Raw genomic sequence first — 20,032 nt, forward strand, 5'->3', positions numbered from 1 at the left:
GAGATGCAAATCAAAACAACTCTGAGGTACCCCATCACACCTATCAGATTGGCTAACACGACAGAACAGGAAGATGATAAATGTTGGAGAAGATGTAGGAGAGTTGGAACACTAATTCATTGTTGGTGGAGCTGTGAGCTGATCTAACCATTCTGGAGAGCAATTTGGAACTATGCCCTGTAAAAATGTGCATACCCTTTGACCCAGCAATATTGCTTCTAGGACTATATCCCCAAGAGATCATAAAAATGGGAAAGGGTCCCACATGTACAAAAATATTTATAGCAGCACTCTTTGTGGTGGCCAAAAATTGGAAATCAAGGGGATGCCCATCAATTGGGGAATGGCTGAATAAATTATGGTACATGAAAGTAATGGAATACTATTGCCCTATAAGAAATGATGAACAGGAAGACTTCGGAGAGACCTGGCAAGACTTATATGATCTGATGCTGAGGGAAAGGAGTAAAACCAGGAGAACTTTGCACAGCAATGACCACAGTGTGCGAGAGTTTTTTTCTGGTAGACTTGGAACTTCACTGCATTTTAGGACTTAAAAAAATTCCCAATGGTCTCTTAAGGCAAAATGCCTCCACATCCAGAGAAACAACTATGGAATTCGATCATAGAATGAAGCAGATAATTTTCTTTTGCATTACATTTTGATTTATTATATGATTTCTCCCATTCATTTTAATTCTTCTACACAGCATGACTATAGTGAAAATGTATTTAATAGGAATGTATGTGTAGAACCTATATAAAATTGTATGTTGTCTCAGGGAGAGAGGGGGGAGAGGGAAAAGGAGGGGAAAAAAATCTAAGTTATATGGTAGTGATTGTAGAACACTGAAAACAAATAAAATTAATATAAAAAAATAAACTAGAAAATAAAATGTACAGGCAATGGGGTATAGAAATCTATTTTGCCCTACAGGAAAATAGAGAGAAAGGGGTGCAAGGGGGGGGGTGGTGTAATAGAAGGAAAGACAGACTGGAGGAAGGGGTGGATGAGGTACATGCTGTCCTGGGGTGGGGGTGAGGAGAGATGGGGAGAAAATTTTGAATTCAAATTCTTGCGGAAGTGAATGTTGAAAACTGAAAAATAAATAAATTGTGCACTAAAAAAAAAAAAGAAAAAGAAAAAACACAGGCATATAAAAAAGTGTAATCCTGACCACTGACTGTCAGATGACTTGGGTTCAAATCTTGCCTTCAACATATATTAGCTACATGACCTGGGATAACTCCCGGGGCTCCAACTACTTCATTTGCAAAAGAAGTAAGTTGGACTGGGTTCGCCTTCTGCCTCAAGATCTATGCTGTTATAGTCCTGTGATTCTAAAAAGAGTGTAAGAACTATTCCTATGAAAGAGAAGCAATAATATAGCATACATATATGCAGAAATCGCTGTCAAGCAGGATTTGGACAGTTTGGGACAGAAGAAGATCTGTAAAGTAAAATATAAACACTTAAGTCCCTTTGTGAACAAAATAGAATATTGCCTCTCTTGTTTGAGAAGAATTCAGTGTTAAAAAAAAGACAAATATATCTTTTCAATACTAGAGAAACATGGGTATAAAAGAGTTTCATGAGCATCAAAGAAATGAAGGACTATTTAGAATATTCAGAGCTCCAAGTATGATGAGTAACAGTTAATTTGCATATAACTAGGTGACAGTGGATAAAGCTTGGGTCTAGTGCCAGGAAGACTAGCTCTGTGACCCTGATCAAGTCACATAATTTCTGTTTACCTCAATTCTTCATCTGTAAAACAGGAATAATTACAGCACCTACCTCCCACAGTAACTGCAAGGCTCAAATGAGATAACATTTGTGCTAGCACATGGTATTTCATAAGCCCTTATTTCTTTCTTTCCCTCTTTATAACTACAGAGAGCAAAACAAAAAAAAAAAAAAAGGAAAATTATATAAACATTTAGAGAGCAGAAGGATTTTTGAAGGATTATCAATTTCAGAGGGGAAATTTGGAGAGTCATGAAATTTTAAAGTAAAAATCAAGTGACCCCAATTGATAAATGGTCAAAGGATATGAACAGGCAATTTTCAGAGGAAGAAATTAAAGCTATCTATAATCATATGAAAAAATGCTCTAAATCACTATTGATTAGAGAGATGCAAATCAAAACAACTCTGAGGTATCACATCACATCTATAAGATTGGCAAACATGACAACAAGAAAATGATAAATGCTGGAGAGGATGTGGGAGAGTTGGAAAACTAATTCATTGTTGGTGGAGCTGCAAGCGCATCCAACCATTCTGGAGAGCAATTTGGAACTATGCCCAAAGGGCTACAAAAATGTGCATACCCTTTGACCCAGCAATATCGCTACTAGGACTATATCCCCAAGAGATCATAAAAATGGGAAAGGGTCCCACATGTACAAAAATATTTATAGCAGCACTCTATGTAGTTGACAAAAACTGGAAGTCAAGGGGATGTCCATCAATTGGGGAATGGCTGAATAAATTATGGTATATGAATGTAATGGAGTACTATTGTACCATAAGAAATGATGAACAAGAAGACTTCAGAGAGGCCTGGAAGGACTTATATGACCTGATGCTGAGTGAAAGGAGCAGAACCAGGAGAACTTTATGCACAGCAACGACCACAGTGTGTGAGAGTTTTTTCTGGTAGACTTAGATTTTTGTAATAACACAAGAACTTCTTACAAAAAAAAAAAAATCCCAATGGTGGATCTCAAGGCAAAATGCCTTCCACACTCAGAGAGAGAAATATGGAAGTCACTCACATATTGTAGCAGATCATGTTTGTGTATGTGTATGTGTTTGTGTATCATGTTCTGATTTGTTATACGATTTCTTTCATTTATCTTAGTCTGACTACATAGCATGACTATAGTGAAAATATACTCAATAGGAAAGTATATGTAGAATCTATACAGAATTGTATGCAGTCGTGGGGAGGGAGGGGGGTAGTGGGGAGCAGGTGGGGGGGGATAAAATAGCAATTGTATGGCAGTGATTGTTAAACATTAAAAAATTAAAAAAAAATTAAAAAAAAAAATCAAGTGAGTGGACATCAGGAGGGTCTTATTTAAGCCAGTGAAGGGTTTAGGAGACAATTTATAAAAGACCCTGACATAGAAACCTGAGGAGAGGAATTGAGGACACAGCAGGTGGGAAGGGAAAAGGAAGGAAATAGGCATTTGTTTATAAAGCACCTACAATGTGCCAACCATTGTGCTAACCATGTTTTATAAGCACTATTCCCCAAAATAAATAGATAACTGATAATCCTGGGAGATAGGTGTTATTATTATGCTCATTTTACAGTTGAGGAAACTGAGGCAAACAAATGTTAAGGTTCACAAGCATGTGACCCTGCATTTGAACTCAGATGTTCCCAAACTCAAGGCCCAGCACTGTACCACAAAGTGCTTCACAGGTGGGCTGAATAGCGGATCTGTTGGATCCGTGTAAGTTGTTAAAGCTGTTAAAGGCTTCAGCTAAGTGACTCCTGACTGGTCAAAGAGAGAGTTAACAACTTTGGCCAAGAAGTCCATTGACAGCTCTGGCCCTTGAGCAGCACCTGGTGAGAGCTGGTGAAGGGGAAGCTTCTCATCAAGGTCTATTGCTCTCTGTTGCCAACTCTGGCTTGAGAAGGAAACCAAAGAGGGATCTTTGTAGATGCTTTGCTCTCCCCAGGGAGTTGTGGGGCTCCAAGCTCCATTCTGACAGGGCAATGCCACCTCAAGATGAGTTAATCAACAGCAGTAAAACCATTACTCTAAGTTCACGTGCTTCCCTAACTGGTTCTTTAAGTGTGTGCCTACTCTGCTCCATAGACACAATGCACTGGGAGACCTTAACACAGGTTTATACTATATTTTACTACTGATGCAATTGTGTTAATATATTAGTACCCATGAGGAAAAAGTTTCATTATTGTGAGTGGCTAATGGATAGAAAATGCACCGATCTGGGGCTCAAAGCTAGAGTGGTAAATGGGGTGAGTCTATTTGCCTTCCAGTAAACTATTCCCTAGTACCCTGAAAGAGTTTGAATATAACCACGTATTGGTGGTCCATCTCTGGAAACAGACTTCCATGCTTAGAGAAGCCTGGAGTGATTGAGCCAAGCCAGTGAAACCGTGGGGATGCTGTAGGTTATGACCATACCCCATTTTGGCGAAAATGTCACTTCTGCACCACAAATGATATAGGCATTAAGTACTGTATGAAGACAAGTGGCTGTGGGCTGTCAAAGAGGACTTTGTAGAAAATGTGCAATTTGAACTTGGTCTTGAATGATGAATATCATTTATACAAGTAAAAGGCTGAAGGGGCTGGGTTGGAGAAAAGGTAGGGGGAAAGGCTAATAGGCCAAGGAACTGGTATGGACAAAGAGACAACTTTTGTTCAGATACATTTACAGCAAAACTTGTTGGTCTGGTATCAAATGACTCAAAAGCTTAGAAGATGAAAGTATTCCCTGGCTAAAGGGATAGGGCTACGCTACTTTGAAATGCAAAGTGTTTGGTCCCCTGAGCTGTGAACTAATCTCAACTTCTTTCTCTGAAGTCAATCAAGACCAGAGAAAGACCACAGTTTGCCAAAAGTGCTGGCCTCATGAATACAAATCTACAAAGCCACAATGGAAAAGGGCTGAGATTACAAACAAAGCTTTTCCATTCTTCCTGGAACATTTCCTTATATGCTGAGTGAACAGCTCAGCTGAATGTCAGCATTAATGGTTTTCATTTTTAAATGACAGGTTTCTATACTTTTTCCTAATGAACCCACCTTTCCAACTGACTAGACTATAGCCTAAAATCATGATCTGAAATAAAAGTGCTTGTGAGAACGTTACCCTAAACAGGTAAGTTTATGGGATATTCTGAACCAGTCAAGGCTCCCCATACAGCACAAATAATACAATCGTCTGCTTGGTCTGTTAACTTTCAGATGATCTAAACAGGTGAGAGTGTCTATTTCTTAATCTAGCTTCCAAACCAACACCAGAAACTAAAACAAGATGTAAAGAAATTAGAGGAAGGACAAACTGCTTTTCTATCCCCTCAGAGTATAATTTGGGTCAAAATTAGATGTTAAAGTGACTTGAGATAGCTGAAATGAAGACAGAAAGCTGAGATGAGGGAAGGACAGAAAACAACTCTCAGATCAGATATTAAAAACAGAAACATAAGAATTTTTCCACATTAAGAAGATAAAGTCTACTGATTTCAAAAGACAAACAAAGAACTTGCCTTTAAGTTTGTGATTGTTGTTTTGTTTTTTTCCATGTGAATAATAAACTTGGCCTCCAAATCCTTTTCCCTGCAAACAGAAACATAATCCAATATGTTAATAAAGAACTTTATACACACTTACTGCAAAGAGGTGTCATTTACTTTTAAATTAGCATGTAAAGTTACTTCACAAAGCCATTTAAACTGATAATTACACCATTCTTTCTAGTGTAGAGGTAAACTTTTAACTTCTAGGAAAGTTCATCTGGATTTGATTCTCAAGCTCTTTTGCTGAACTAAAAAATCCAAGAAGAATCCTACATTAGGAATCTGTTTAATATGCTCTCTGGACACTGTCTACCAAGAATAAGAATCTCCAAAACGGAAGGGAGCTCAGTGGTCACCTCCAACGGGCCAATCCGATGCTGAACAAGAATTACCATTGTAAGCCAGACAAAGAGCCATGCAGCACTGTACTTAAACCTTCCCATTAGAGATGAATCCAGCCAGTACCCTTAAGGCAGCACATTGCTAAGTCTTTGGAGTTTTTCTTGATGAGTCAAGTCTAAATCGGTAATTCCCATTCCAAATTCCCACCTGATTCTCCTCTGTGAAGCCAAACAGAACAAGTCCAATACCTCTTCAACGTAAGAGTCCTTCACAAATGAAACTTTTAAATTTTCTCTTCTTGAAGCTGAATATCTCAGGTTTCTTTAACCAAAGCTTGTATAGACCTGGAGTCAGGAAGACTTGATTTCAAATACTACCTCAGACTTACTGTCTTTGTGATCAGAAGCAAATCATTTTACTTTTCAAAACTTCAGTTTCCTCATCCAAAAAATGAGGTCAATAATACCACCTTCCTTACAAAGTTATTGTAAGGCTCAAGTGAGATAATACCTGTGAAACACTTTGAAATCTTACAGTACTTTATTTAAATGCTAGCTTTCTATATGACAATCTCAAGGGTCAACACAACCCCAGTTCTCCTCCTCTTTTTCCAGCTTATCAATGTCTTTTCCTAAAATGTGGCACCTCCACCTAAGCCTGATATACTCCATGGATTCTGATGAGGGCAGAACACATAGCAGGACAATCGCTTTCCTGGTCCTAGACTCAGTGCCTCTCAATGTAACCTGGGATCACATGAACATTTTTAGATGCTATATCATACTCATGCTCATGTTGAGTTTTCAGTATGTTAAACTCCCCAGATCTTTTTCAGACTAACTACTGTAGAGATACATTCTTAACTCATTAGAGACAGGTAGGTGACAAAGTGGATAGAGCACTGCACCTGGAGTCAGGAAAACCCAAGTCCAAATCCAACCTCTAATACCTACTAGCTGGGTGAACTTGGGCAAGTCACTTAACCTCTGTCTGCCTCAGTTTCCTTAACTGTAAAGGGGAATAATAATAGCACCCACCATCCAGGGTTGTTGTAAGGATTAAATGAACTATTTATATAGTGTTTGGCATAGTGCCTAGCACACAACAGGTTCTTAACAAATGCTTATTCCCTTCCTATCATGTTCTCATAAAATTTTTTCATCAAAATAGGACTGTATATTCTTATTATATTTATCCCTATTACATCACACTCTATTTTGTTTGGCCCTATATTCTATTTCACAGATATCCTTTTTGGATTCTGACTTTATTACACAGTGTGCTATTGATCTCTTCCAGAATTTTATTTGAAAAGTATGTCGTCTGTGCCTTTATCCAGGTCTTCTATAAAAAATTAGGAAAGAGCCAAGCACAAATCCTTGGAACATTTCCAAAATGGCATCAAACTATTAAAGATTACTCCTTAAGTCATTCAACTGGTTTCCAAATGACCTAATGATACTACTATCTAACAGACATCTTTCCATCTGGTACACAAAAATACATTTGGGATTTTGTAAACTATTTTGCAAAAATCTGAGTGTACTGTATCCTTTCAGTTCTTGTAATCTACTAGTCTAGTAATCCTTTTAAGAAACGGGACCAAGGTTATTACAACATGACTTAATCGTTATTAAACCAGCCATCCTCTCACTGGTCATTGCTTCCTTTTCCATATGTTCATTAACCGCCATTTAAGTTAGATTTTACATTACATTCATTTACATTAGTCGAGTTTACTAGACTACAGATCTGAAGATTATAGTCTCTTCCTTGTTTAACAGTTGGGACATCATCTGCCCTTCAGTCCTATAGAAACTTTCCTGTTTCCCATAATCATTCAGAGAGAACTGACAGTAGTTCAATAAGCATACTTGCCAGTTCTCTCAGTGCCTTGGGATATAGTTCATCTGGACCTGATGAACCGAACTCATCAAGAATAGCTAAGTGTTCTCTTACAACCACTAAAAGAAATTATGAAAATGAAAATCCTCCAATACTTCATGTTTGAAAGTTATTTCTTAGTCTAGCTTCCAAATCATTGCTAGAAACTGAAAGAAGATGAAAATAGGGGAAGGATAAAACTGCTTTTCCATCTTCTCATGGAGAGTTCAGGACAAAACTAAATGTTAAAATGACTTGAGATGGCTGGACTGAAAACAACAGCTGAGATGAGAGAAGAGCAGAAAAGTTTGTAAGCTTTAAGCATTATATAAACATCAATGAATGTTACTGCTATTTATTATCAGCATTATTCTCATATTCAGCATAGTTTAAAGTGAAAAAGTCATGCGATAGTGAATAGACTTCTATTTAAATTCAATGTCCATCAGACAAGAGAAGGTGGATAAAATAATTGCTTTCTGTAACTGAATAAAAGTTTTACTTTAACAATAATAGCAGTTATGGAGTGGTTTAAGCTTTGAAGAGCATTTTACATACGTTATCTCATTTTATCCCTACAATCCTGTGCAGTACCTGCAATTATTTTATAAGTAATTTTATAAATTACAAATGGGAATTTCATAAATGCAGAAAATGAGGCAAAAAAGAGGTTAATTGACTTGCCCAGAGTAACAGGGCTAGAAGTCTCCAAAGCTTTGAAGTCAGGTCTTCCTGACTCCAGGCTCAGAATTCTATCCACTGTACCACGTAACTATCCCTGCAATAGAACCATAGCACCATCACAGATAAAATTGTTGCATGCAATCATGTAGATATGAAAATGAGCTATGTATAAAAATCTAAGACTGATATTTTTAATAGATGTCACTGTCAAATATTCATAATCTCCAAATTACGTGGAATGAAAATCTCTCAAAATATAGATAGAACTAGTAGAAGAAATGATAATAATTTAGGAACAAAATGAAGTACATAGCATCTTCATCACACAAAAAGATCTTAAGTTCATCTTCTGTGGAATCCATGAAAGTCTTTTGGTACAACTTCAATATCACTGTGGAGCAGAGGCATGAGGATAACACTCATATAACAAATCTACTAGTCTTATAAAACAGTTTGTTTAAAACAAACAAAATTGAAACAAACCTTAGAGATCATCTATTCCAAACCCTTTAATTTTACAGATGGAGAAACTGGCCTAAATGAGTAATGTGACTTCTCCAAGGCTGTAGATGGAGGATATCTGCAGCTCATAGCTCCTGTTTCCCAAGACAGATCTTTCCACTATGCAAACCTATCTCTTCATTTCTCAAATAGACACCAAGGTACAGAGGTAGACAGACAGACAGACAACTAGGCACTTAAGTGTATTACTATGTGCCAAGCACATGACTAGGTTTTTGTTGTTGATGTTTTTTAACCGCACAATCCCTGGAAGGCATTTTGGATAAAAACTTACCAGGAAATGGAACAACTGAAAAGTTACTCTCAGTCTCACCATAATCGTAACAAGGGGCAGGTATATGACTCAGTAGATAGAGCATGAGTCCTATAGTCAGGAAGGCTCATCTTCCTGAGTTCAAATCTGGCTAGCTCTGTGACCCTGGGCAAGTGACTTAACCCTGTTTGCCTCAGTTTCTTAATCTGTAAAATGAGCTATACAAGGAAATGACAATCACTCCCGTACCTTTACCAGGAAAACCCCAAATGGGGTCATGAAGTCAGACATGACCTGAGACTAAATGTAACAAGGCTTTAGGACATTCTGCTTCCTAACAATGTTCTTTTGTAAAGATCAAGAGCTAACAGCCCAGAGTGCCCCTATTCCAGGAAGCTTTTTGTGGAATCTATGAGCTAAACATGCCATCTAAACTTTTGAGGCTGGCATTCAAGATTCAATTTAATCTGCTGCTATATCCTACCATGTCGTGTGTTCTTTGGCCAGGTCACTCTTCTTACCATCTTTGGGCATTTTTGATCCCATATCTTTGTCTAACTGTTACTTGTCCTTTCTGGAATGCACTTCCTCCCTCTCATGTACTGTCTACTTGAAGGCCCTGAGCACAGGACAAGGAATCAGAAGTTACATATTGTCATTTAAAGAGGATGGGCTAGAAGTCAGAAGACCCAGACTGGAATTTTAGATCTGATACTTATTACCTAGGTGACTTTTGGCACATTACTTCACCTTTCCAAGCCTCAGTTTCTTCATCTGTAAAACGGGTATAACATTTGCATCATCTATCTTGCAACTCTGCTTTGAGGAAAGCAAATCCTGAGTTTGGATAAAAAAGAGCCAGGATAATTGTTATCATTGATAATGATGTTAAACTCTACACCTCAGTTCTCTCATCTGTACTAGATATACTGAATGATTTCTAACCTTTCAATTCTAATATGCTAGGATTCCTCTAGCTAGGTGAGGCAGCTGACCATCATTATTCTGCATAAGCTTAATATCTTTGTTCACAGTCCACACTATCACTAGTTGGCACAGGGGATAGAGCACCAGGCCTGAAGTTAGGAAGACCTGAGTTCACATCAGACCTCAGACACTTCTTAGCAGCTGTGTGACCCTGAGCAGGTGAATGAACCTGTTTACCTCAGTTTGTTCATCTATAAAATGGGGATAATAATGGCACCTCTTGCAGGATTGTTGTAAGGATGATATGATATAATAACTATAAAGTGTTTCACACAATGCCTGGAATATAGTAAGTGCTAAATAAATGTTAGGAATTACCATCATCATTATTATTATTGTATATTTATACGCTCCTCTTGAATTGTTCTCTAGTTACTTTCTCAAGCTCCAGGAGGACAGGAGCCATGTTTTCTATCTCCTTTATAACATATGGAGTATTTAGTATGTTTCTATATACCCCTTAGGCATTCAAGAAATACAATCAGCATTTTTAAAAGCTCAGATGAAAATGTGGAATGCACCAACATTAATTAATTATTTGGCATTTATATGTTTCTTATATGGAAAAAATAATCCTAAAATATTACTGGAGCACTTACAGAATATAATGACCTATGGTTAATTCAAGTCTGTTTTCCTGTCTCTTAGTGAATTCAGTTCCTCTGACTAAAAACCAATTTGGATAAATAAATAATGCATTTAAATGGAAGGCTCAAACTAGATGACAGAACCATAGAGCTGGAGCGTATAAAACACTACAGGTAAGAGCACCCTGGACATATCATCAAACCCTAAATATATAAGATTTTGGAATATAACATCAGAAAAAAAAATAAATGTAGCTCCTATATGTGTTTCTATGCCTTTGGTACAACAGGGAAAAGTTTGATAATAGAATAATTCATTATTAATCCAATTAACTAAAAAACACTTTTGTAAATTCTTCAAAAAGTTTAAACTGACAACAGTATTCAGTTCTATTCTATCTACAATATTCAATACCCACACTTCAAAAATGGAAATCTCACGTCTTTTCAATCTATCAGAATTTATTAAGCCTCCACTGTGTTCCAGGCACTGGGAGACCCAACAACCAAAGTGAGACTGTGGGCCTTGACCTCAAAGAACTTACATGCTTATATTTCCTTAAGAGGAGCCATGTTCACTGACAAATACAGGACATGCGTGCATGTATTTAGAACAGCAATGGGGTTTGGGGATGATTAATTTTGGGAATAAGAAAAGGTGCCACTTGACCTCAGTCTTAAATGGAATGAGGGAAAGAGGGAGAACATTTCTGGCAGAGAGAAACACCTTTACAAAGGATGGAATGTCAGCAGAAAAACAGCAAACAGGCCAATTTAGAGTACAATGTGCATGAGAAAGGTGATATCTAATCAGCCTAAGGCTTGAGTCCAGTAGTAAACGGCTTTAAAAGCCAAATGGGAGGAGACTAGATTATAACTTCCACCAATGGAGAACCACTGCCTTCTGGATCAGAGAACTCTGAGCTTTAGGAATATCAATTTGACAGCTAAGAGGTGCAGGGATTAGCGAGGAGAGAGACAGGATTTAAGGAAAATAAACAGGAGCCTAGTCTCAGGAGAGATAATAGAAATCCAGGCTAGGATAGTCAATTAAACAGAAGGGAAGAGGTGAGGAGACAAACTCACAAGGAACTGAAGGAATGAGGGAGAGTAAAGAGGAAGATGGAGGGAGAATCCTTAGGTTTCAGTAAAATGGTGATGCTCATGAAAGAAACAGAAAAGTCAGGAGGAAGGACGGCATTAGGATGAAAGAGAATGAACTCTGCTTTGGACATGGTGAGTTTCAGAAGCCTGAGGAACATCTAGGTGGAGAAGTTAAATCAGCAGCTGGAGATCAAGCTAGGACTGAAGTTCTAAAGAGAGGGAGATGGAGGCTAGATATAAAGATTGTTAGTCTTCTACTGAGAAATGGTCAGGGAATCCACAGGACCTGGGGAGGTCACAGAGATAATGTAGAACAAGAGAAAAGGAAAAGACACAAAATAACCCTGAGGTATATCCATGCATAAGGAGCAGGATGTGGACAACAATCCCACCAAGAAGAGCAAGAAGAACCAGTGCCACACGCAAAGAATTATGACAAAGCAATGTAATGAAAACCCCAGGAGAGAGTATTCCAACATCACAGATAGAAAGTAAGAAGGAATCTGAAAGGTCATCCAGGCCAAAATGGAAGTTGAGGCTTAGAGAGGCTCTAGAGTGAACTGCTCAAGGTCACACAGGTAGCAAGTTGTGAACCCAAGCCCTCTAACCAAAAATTCAGTGATTGATTCTTCCCGTCAATAGCGTCACATACTGCAGAGGTCAAAATTGATGAGGGTTGAGAAAATGTCACTGAATTTAGCAAGGAAGAGATCTCTGATGAACTTGCATAGAGGACCTTTATGCAGGAAGCAGAGTGGAGAAACCTGGGAATGCAGGAGGTGAACCAAAGGCTGAATTAACTCAGCCTCAGGCTTTATTTCAAAGTGTGATTTTAAAATGTCACCTGAGAGTTTTGAGGTAAACTCTCATTCTAAATTACCTGAATGAAAGTATTCTATCAGATTCTTAACTACTATGCTGAATACCTTTAACTTAATTTGAGGTGGAAAGACACTCAGCAGAGGCAGCACAATTAATATAAGCATAAAAGACTTGGGAAGAGAAATAACGCAGGAGTCAAGTGTTTCCTATTCTGAATAATGATAATAAGAACAAAGATAATAGCTAGCAATTACATAGCATCTGCTGAGTGCCCGCACTGTGCTAAGTCCATTACAGATGGTATATTGGCCAATCCTCACAACCCTGGAGGGTAGATGCAATTATTATCCCCATTTTACAGTTGGGGAAACTGAGGCAGGAAACTCATGTGAGAGGCTCCTACACTGAAGTAGCAAAGACCTGCTATTTCTCCTCTTTTTAAGCTATTTTTTATTTCCTTTTGGGTTCTTTTGTTGAGATAAGTTATATTGGAAATGTGAAGAAATTAACAGTTGGTTTGGTTGCTTAAGGAGGCTGTCCAATTCATTAGAGAAAACATTTTTTAGGCAAGTAACAAAAAGAAGTCAACAGATAAATACAGATGAGGAGAAGAGTCCATTACCTTTCATTGAGATAAAGGGTTTCAGCAAGCCAAATTTGCTGTTTTACAGATCACTTTTGGAAATAGTCTGCCTGAGAAAGCATTCCTCACTTCCCTCATCCAACCATAAATTCATTTTCTTGAGTGTGAATTTTTATTGTAATAGTGCATGTCAGACTATGTACCTTATAACTATAAATCTGAAGGGGAAATAGGTTTCTTATGTATTTGGATATTTCATTTTTCCTTCTTAACAACAATAATTATAAGAGCTAGCATTTATATAGCACCTACTGTGAGCCAAGCACTGCTTAAGCACTTTACTAATAGCTCACTTAATTCTTACAAGCCTGGGCTATTATTATCCCCATTTTACAGTTAAGGAAACTGAGGCAGAAGTCAGGTGACTTGTCCAAAGTCACACAGCTACTAAGTGTGAGGCCACATTTGAACATAGGTTTTCTTGACTCCAAGACCAGCATTCTATCCACTGAACTATCAGCTGCCCTGAGCTAAGCACTTTATAAATGCTTACTGACTGATTTGCAAAATGCAATTATTACTATTTTAGCATTTTGCAAACCTTAAAGTGCTTTGTACATGTTGGCTCCTGTGATCTTCACAACTCTGGGAGGGTGTTGATTTTTACAGTTTTACATTTATAGTTGAGGAAATTGAGGTAGACAGACCTGCCCAAGGTCACGTAGCTAGTAAATCTCTGAAACAATATTTTAATCCAGGTCTTCCTGACTCCAGGCCCAGCATTCTGTCCATTATACCACCTAGCTGCATAGTGATTCTGAAGTAAATAGATTGCCATCTCTTGAGTTAAGAGAAAATCAAACCATGTAGAAAGACACAATTGAATAAATTCCCTCAGGACCAGAAGAGTACATACCAATTTTGAGATGGCCAAGGATTAAATATCCTTTGTGCTCTTGTTAGTCCCTGGTTATCATACCTGATGCTAGATAAACCATCTACCCATAAAAGTATCACATGAAGTCTATAAACAAAGACTGTACACATCCTTCGAAACCCCTTTGGTACTTTACCAACATTTTAGAAAAGTGGTTGTTTCCTTTGAGGTACCACATCACACCTATCAGATTGGCTGTGACAAAAATGTGACAAAAACTAGAAAATTATACATGCTAGATAAAATGTGGGAAAACTGGAACACTAATGCATTATTGGTAGAGTTGTGAACTGATCTAACCATTCTGGAGAACATATGCCCAAAGAGCTATAAAACAGGGCTTACCCTTTGACCCAGCAATACCACCTCTATGTCTGTATCCCAAAGAGATCATAAAAATGGAAAAAGGACCCACATGTACAAAAATATTTATAGCAGCTCTTTTTGTGATGGCAAAGAACTAGAAACTGAGGGGACACCAATCAATTGGGCAATGGCTTAATAAGTTGTAGTATATGAATATAATGAAATACTATTGTGCTATAAGAAATGATGAACAGGAAGACTTCAGAAAAACCTGGAAAGACTTATACGAATTGATACTGAGTGAAAATGAGCAGAACTAAAAGAACACTGTATAACAGTAACAGGAGGACTGTTTGTGATAGACTTGGCTCTTCTTAGCAATGCAAGGATCTAAGACAACCCAAAAGACTCATGAAAAAGAAAATGCTATCCACATCCAGAGAAAGAACCATAGAGTCTGAATGCAGGTCGAATCATACTATTTAATCTCTTTTTTTTCTTTTGTTGTTTTGTTTCTTCTTTTTCGGGGTTCTTCCCATTGGTTCTAAAACTGCTTTACAACATAGCTACTGCAAAAATAAGTTTAATAAGAATGTATATGTAGAGCCAATATCAGATTGCACTCTATGTTAGGGAGCGGGGAGAGGAAGGAGGCAAAAATTGAAAACTCAAAAGCTTATAGAAGTGATTGTTGAAAACTAAAAATAAATAAATTAAAAATTAAAAAAAGAAAAGAAAAGTGGTTGTTTCACTGAGAGAATGCAGAGAATCCTGAAGTTGTTTTCCTACTGATATTAGCTATTTATCACTTCTCTGAAACCTCTTCATATCAGTATTATTAGGGTGTTAGAAATTCTGATGATACTTAATGACTTTGAAATGTCCTTTCTAAAGGGCTAATTATTTTTAATAACAAATAAGATCAACTTATAAAATCTGTATCTTCGGGCCTGTCTCTATCACACCTATACATTTATAAAGGAATTTTCAGGTTGAAGGGTTACCTTGTCATACAACCAGGAGTGTTCTGAGAACAAGAATTAGGGAAGACCCATGGGCTTTCCTTGGCAAGAGCCTTCTCTCCTCCCAGCAAAGCCCTCCAACGGTCTGAGAAGTGGGGGTATGGGCTCCTCTGCCAGACCTCTGCAAGCTCTTCCCATCCTTATCCAGGCAAATATGCAATACCAAAATGTCTTCTGATACAGATGATGCCTTAAGCAACTCACAAATTTCAGCCTTGGAACAAGAGACCCTGGCTTTATTCTATCTTGGCCAGTATATTATGTCAAAATAATTATATGATAAAAAGCAACAGCACATTGTCTATTGTTCAGATGACCTTCTTGGAGATCTGTTTGGGGTACCAAGCTTCTCTGTGAAAGAACATAGGAGATTATATGCAATGATTTCTAGAAACTTGATAGTAGTCAATCAACAAGAATTTGCTAGTCCAAATACATCAACAAATGAAGCCAGCTGTCAGCTTGAAATTAAAAGTGGTCAAAAGAAGTCTATTCAAGAATTGCAGGAAGAGAAACCACCGCCAAATCTGAATACTACCTCATCTAAAAGGAGAACACATAGTGAAACAAAATAAAATTTGTTTGAGTTGCTGGTGAAAGACACAGAAAATGGCATAAGTCAGATAGTATTTCCCTTACATTTGATGAAAGCTGTGCCCTATGTGTCATAAGTGAGATATGCTGTTAATCAAGCAGTAGCAGTGACTCAACGAAAATCCCTTCTATTCCGGATATCATTGTTTGTTAAAACAGATTAGCTATCTTGTCAGGACAAATGTAAGTAAAGGGGGTGTGAAAGAAACTCTTTTTTCAAAGGACAGGGGCATGAGCATCTAAACTTGTGATAAGATTTTCCCTTTAAGGGAAGCAACTGTATAATAACACCCACTTAGAAATAGTCTTCGGGTCCCACATGTACATGTACAAAAATATTTATAGCAGCTCTCTTTGCGGTGGCCAAAAACTGGAAGTCAAGGGGATGCCCATCAACTGGGGAATGGCTGAATGAATTATGGTATATGAATGTAATGGAATACTATTGTGCTATAAGAAATGAAGAACAGGAAGACTTCAACCCTGGAAAGACTTATATGAATTGGTGGTGAATGAAAGGAGCAGAACCAGGAGAACTTTGTACACAGCAACAACCATAGTGTGTGAAGAATTTTTCTGGTAGACTTGGAACTTCACTGCAATGCAAGGACTTAAAAAATTCCCAGTGGTCTCTTAAGGCAAAATGCCTTCCACATCCAGGGAAAGAATTATGGAATTCGACTGCAGAATGAAGCAGATCATTTTCTTTTGTATTATGTTTTGATTTGTTTTATGATTTCTCCCATTCATTTTAATTCTTCGAAGCAACATGACTAAGGTGAAAATGTATTTAATAGGAATGTATGTGTAGAATCTATATAAATCTGTATGCCGTCTCAGGGAGGGAGTGGGGAAGTAGGGGGGAAGGGAGGGAGGGAGGGAGAGGAAAAATCTAAGATATATGGAAGTGAGTGTAGAACACTGAAATAAAATTTTAAAAAGTAGTCTTGGGGATGGAAAGTAAGAGATTTTATGATAAAATTAATATTAAATGTGATGAAAGATATTTAAGAGAATCAAGCTTATATAGATTTTAGAAACTTGTAGCAATTTCATTTTAATGATTGTAAAAGTTCAAAAAGCAAGGGTAGAACCCCTCAAATTTCATTAACCTAGATATTTTTAGCTCTTCATATGGGTCTGAGCACCATAGCTGGTATGTTTCCTAGTTTTTTCAGCCACAAGAATTTGTGTATTTTCTTGGAAAGCTTGGTCATAATTTAAGGCATAATTTATGTACCAGCCAACAGCAAGTATGTCATTGTCCATTATTTTCACCACCTACTACATATGTGATGTGACATTATTATGTATGATACGACAGTATCAGTCTTGGTTTCTATTTAAATCCAACACATTTTATTAAGTACCTACTGTGTGTTCAGCACTGTGGGAGATGATGAGAAAAATATAAATCATGGCTTTGATTCCCACTTTATCCAATTTATCCATCTAGCTGGAGGCCAGTGTCTTTTATCTTTGAAGTTAGCTGTATTATTTGAACTGTTTTCCTAGCTATCTCACCATGTAAATGTAATAAGTATCCTTGACACAGCCTGTTACACTATTTATTAGAGGGCCACAGACTGAGAGTTAAAAAATAACTTAGAGATCCTCTAGTCTAACTCCTTTCCAAATCATGAATCCTGTTTCCAGGATGCCTAATCATTGATCATTTAGCCTAAGTGAAGATTTTTTCTGATGGAAAATACATTAGTTTTTAAGTTGGCCCATTTTACTTTTAAACATTCTCATTTTTCCAGAATATCAAAGGGGCTAATGAAAAGAAATGCTTGGGAAGGTGGCCTAGCGCTACCAGACCTCAAACTGTACTATAAAGCAGCAATTATCAAAACCACTTGGTATTGGCTAAGAAACAGAGAGGTAGACAAGTGGAATAGACTTGGCACTCAAGATGCAGTAGGCAAGGAATACAGCAACCTTCTGTTTGATAAACCCAAGGACCCCAACTTCTGGGATAAGAACTCATTGTTTGACAAAAATTGCTGGGAAAACTGGATAACAGTGTGGCGGAAATTAGGCATAGACCCATACCTGACACCGTACACAAGAATAAAGTCCAAATGGGTACATGATTTAGGTATAAAGATTGATACCATGAATAAACTGGAGAAGCAAGGAATAGTGTATTTATCAGATCTATGGAGAAGGGAAGAATTCTTTACTAAAGGAGAGATAGAAAGCATTATGAAATGCAAAATGGATAACTTTGATTACATTAAACTGAGAAGTTTTTGCACAACCAAACCCAATGCAACCAAAATCTGGAGGGATGTAGTAAATTGGGAAAGAATTTTTACAGCTAAGCTCGGGGATAAAGGCCTCATTTCTAGAATATATAGAGAACTGACTCAAATGTATAATCATACAAGTCATTCCCCAATTGATAAATGGTCAAAGGATATGAACAGGCAATTTTCAGAGGAAGAAATTAAAGCTATCTGTAATCATATGAAAAAATGCTCTAAATCACTATTGATTAGAGAGATGCAAATCAAAACAACTCTGAGGTACCACATCACATCTATAAGATTGGCAAACATGACAGAACAAGAAAATGATAAATGCTGGAGAGGATGTGGGAGAGTTGGAAAACTAATTCATTGTTGGTGGAGCTGCGAGCGCATCCAACCATTCTGGAGAGCAATTTGGAACTATGCCCAAAGGGCTACAAAAATGTGCATACCCTTTGACCCAGCAATATCGCTACTAGGACTATATCCCCAAGAGATCATAAAAATGGGAAAGGGTCCCACATGTACAAAAATATTTATAGCAGCACTCTATGTAGTTGACAAAAACTGGAAGTCAAGGGGATGTCCATCAATTGGGGAATGGCTGAATAAATTATGGTATATGAATGTAATGGAGTACTATTGTGCCATAAGAAATGATGAACAAGAAGACTTCAGAGAGGCCTGGAAGGACTTATATGACCTGATGCTGAGTGAAAGGAGCAGAACCAGGAGAACTTTGTGCACAGCAACGACCACAGTGTGTGAGAGTTTTTTCTGGTAGACTTGGAATTTCGTAATAACGCAAGAACTTCTTATAAAAAAAAAAAAAATCCCAATGGTGGTTCTCAAGGCAAAATGCCTTCCACACTCAGAGAAAGAAATATGGAAGCCATTCACAAAATGTAGAAGATCATGTTTGTGTATGTGTATGTGTTTGTGTATCATGTTTTGATTTGTTATATGATTTCTTTCATTTATTCTAGTCTGACTACATAGCATGACTATAGTGAAAATATACTCAATAGGAAAGTATATGTAGAACCTATACAGAATTGTATGCAGTCTTGGGGAGGGAGGGGGGTAATGGGGGGTAGGTGAGGGGGGATAAAATCTCAATTGTATGGCAGTGATTGTTAAACATTAAAAAAATTTAAAAAAAATATTCTCATTTTTAGGAGATTTTTTTCCCCTTAGTTTGTACTGAAATTACCCCTCTGAAATTTTTATCAATTGGTCTTAGGAAGCCAAGCAAAACAATTATGATTTTGCCTTCACATAACAATGCTTGATGTGTTTGAAGATTATCATATCCCCTATTAAATGTTATCTTTTTCTAGGCTAAAAAAAAACCAAGAATTAGATTAAAAACATGTTTATAAGACAAATTTAATATTTAGTTAAATTTAATGCTAAGTTTAACAAAATAATAAATCAAGCCCTCATCTACGGTCATTGCCAATTTCCAACATATAAATGCTAACACTGAAAATTTAACAAGCCAGAGCTGGCTCCAGCACACCCTTGCATACAACCAGAAATACCTTTCAAAATCAGAGCCTTGTGGTCATAAAAAGTAACTACGAAAATGTCTAAAAGCAAACTCAGTACAACAAATACCTTGGAAGCTTTCTACCATACTCAAGTCTTCAAAAGACCTGGACATCCCTGCCACTGATACTGATTACACCCCTTCCTCACCATGACTTACTGTGGTCAAAAAGATTCTTCACCTTCTAGCAACCTTTTAGTGATGATGACTACATCACCAAAAAGAAATCTGGCATTCTCTGACACTGAATCTAGCCTGTGTGCCTTTTCAACTCATCAGTTACCAAACATTGCTGAGAGGCATCATAAAA

The 20,032-nt window shown here is 37.4% G+C and overlaps 1 protein-coding gene across 28 annotated transcripts in view; it reads right to left on the reverse strand.

The window, feature by feature from the left end:
• KIF16B (kinesin family member 16B) overlaps nt 1-20,032 on the reverse strand; it is a 550,717-nt gene that overhangs the window by 502,760 nt on the left and 27,925 nt on the right. For all 28 annotated transcript variants that reach the window (XR_011972556.1, XR_011972554.1, XR_011972560.1 and 25 more), the window contains exon 2: nt 5,259-5,328. Coding sequence is in view for 15 of the 28 variants with exons in the window: in XM_072634507.1 (XP_072490608.1) it covers nt 5,259-5,328 (70 nt within the window). In the remaining 13 variants the exon portion in view is untranslated. The remainder of the gene's footprint in view (nt 1-5,258; nt 5,329-20,032) is intronic.

Source organism: Notamacropus eugenii, chromosome 1 (assembly GCF_028372415.1).
Source record: "Notamacropus eugenii isolate mMacEug1 chromosome 1, mMacEug1.pri_v2, whole genome shotgun sequence".
NCBI lineage: Eukaryota > Metazoa > Chordata > Mammalia > Diprotodontia > Macropodidae > Notamacropus > Notamacropus eugenii.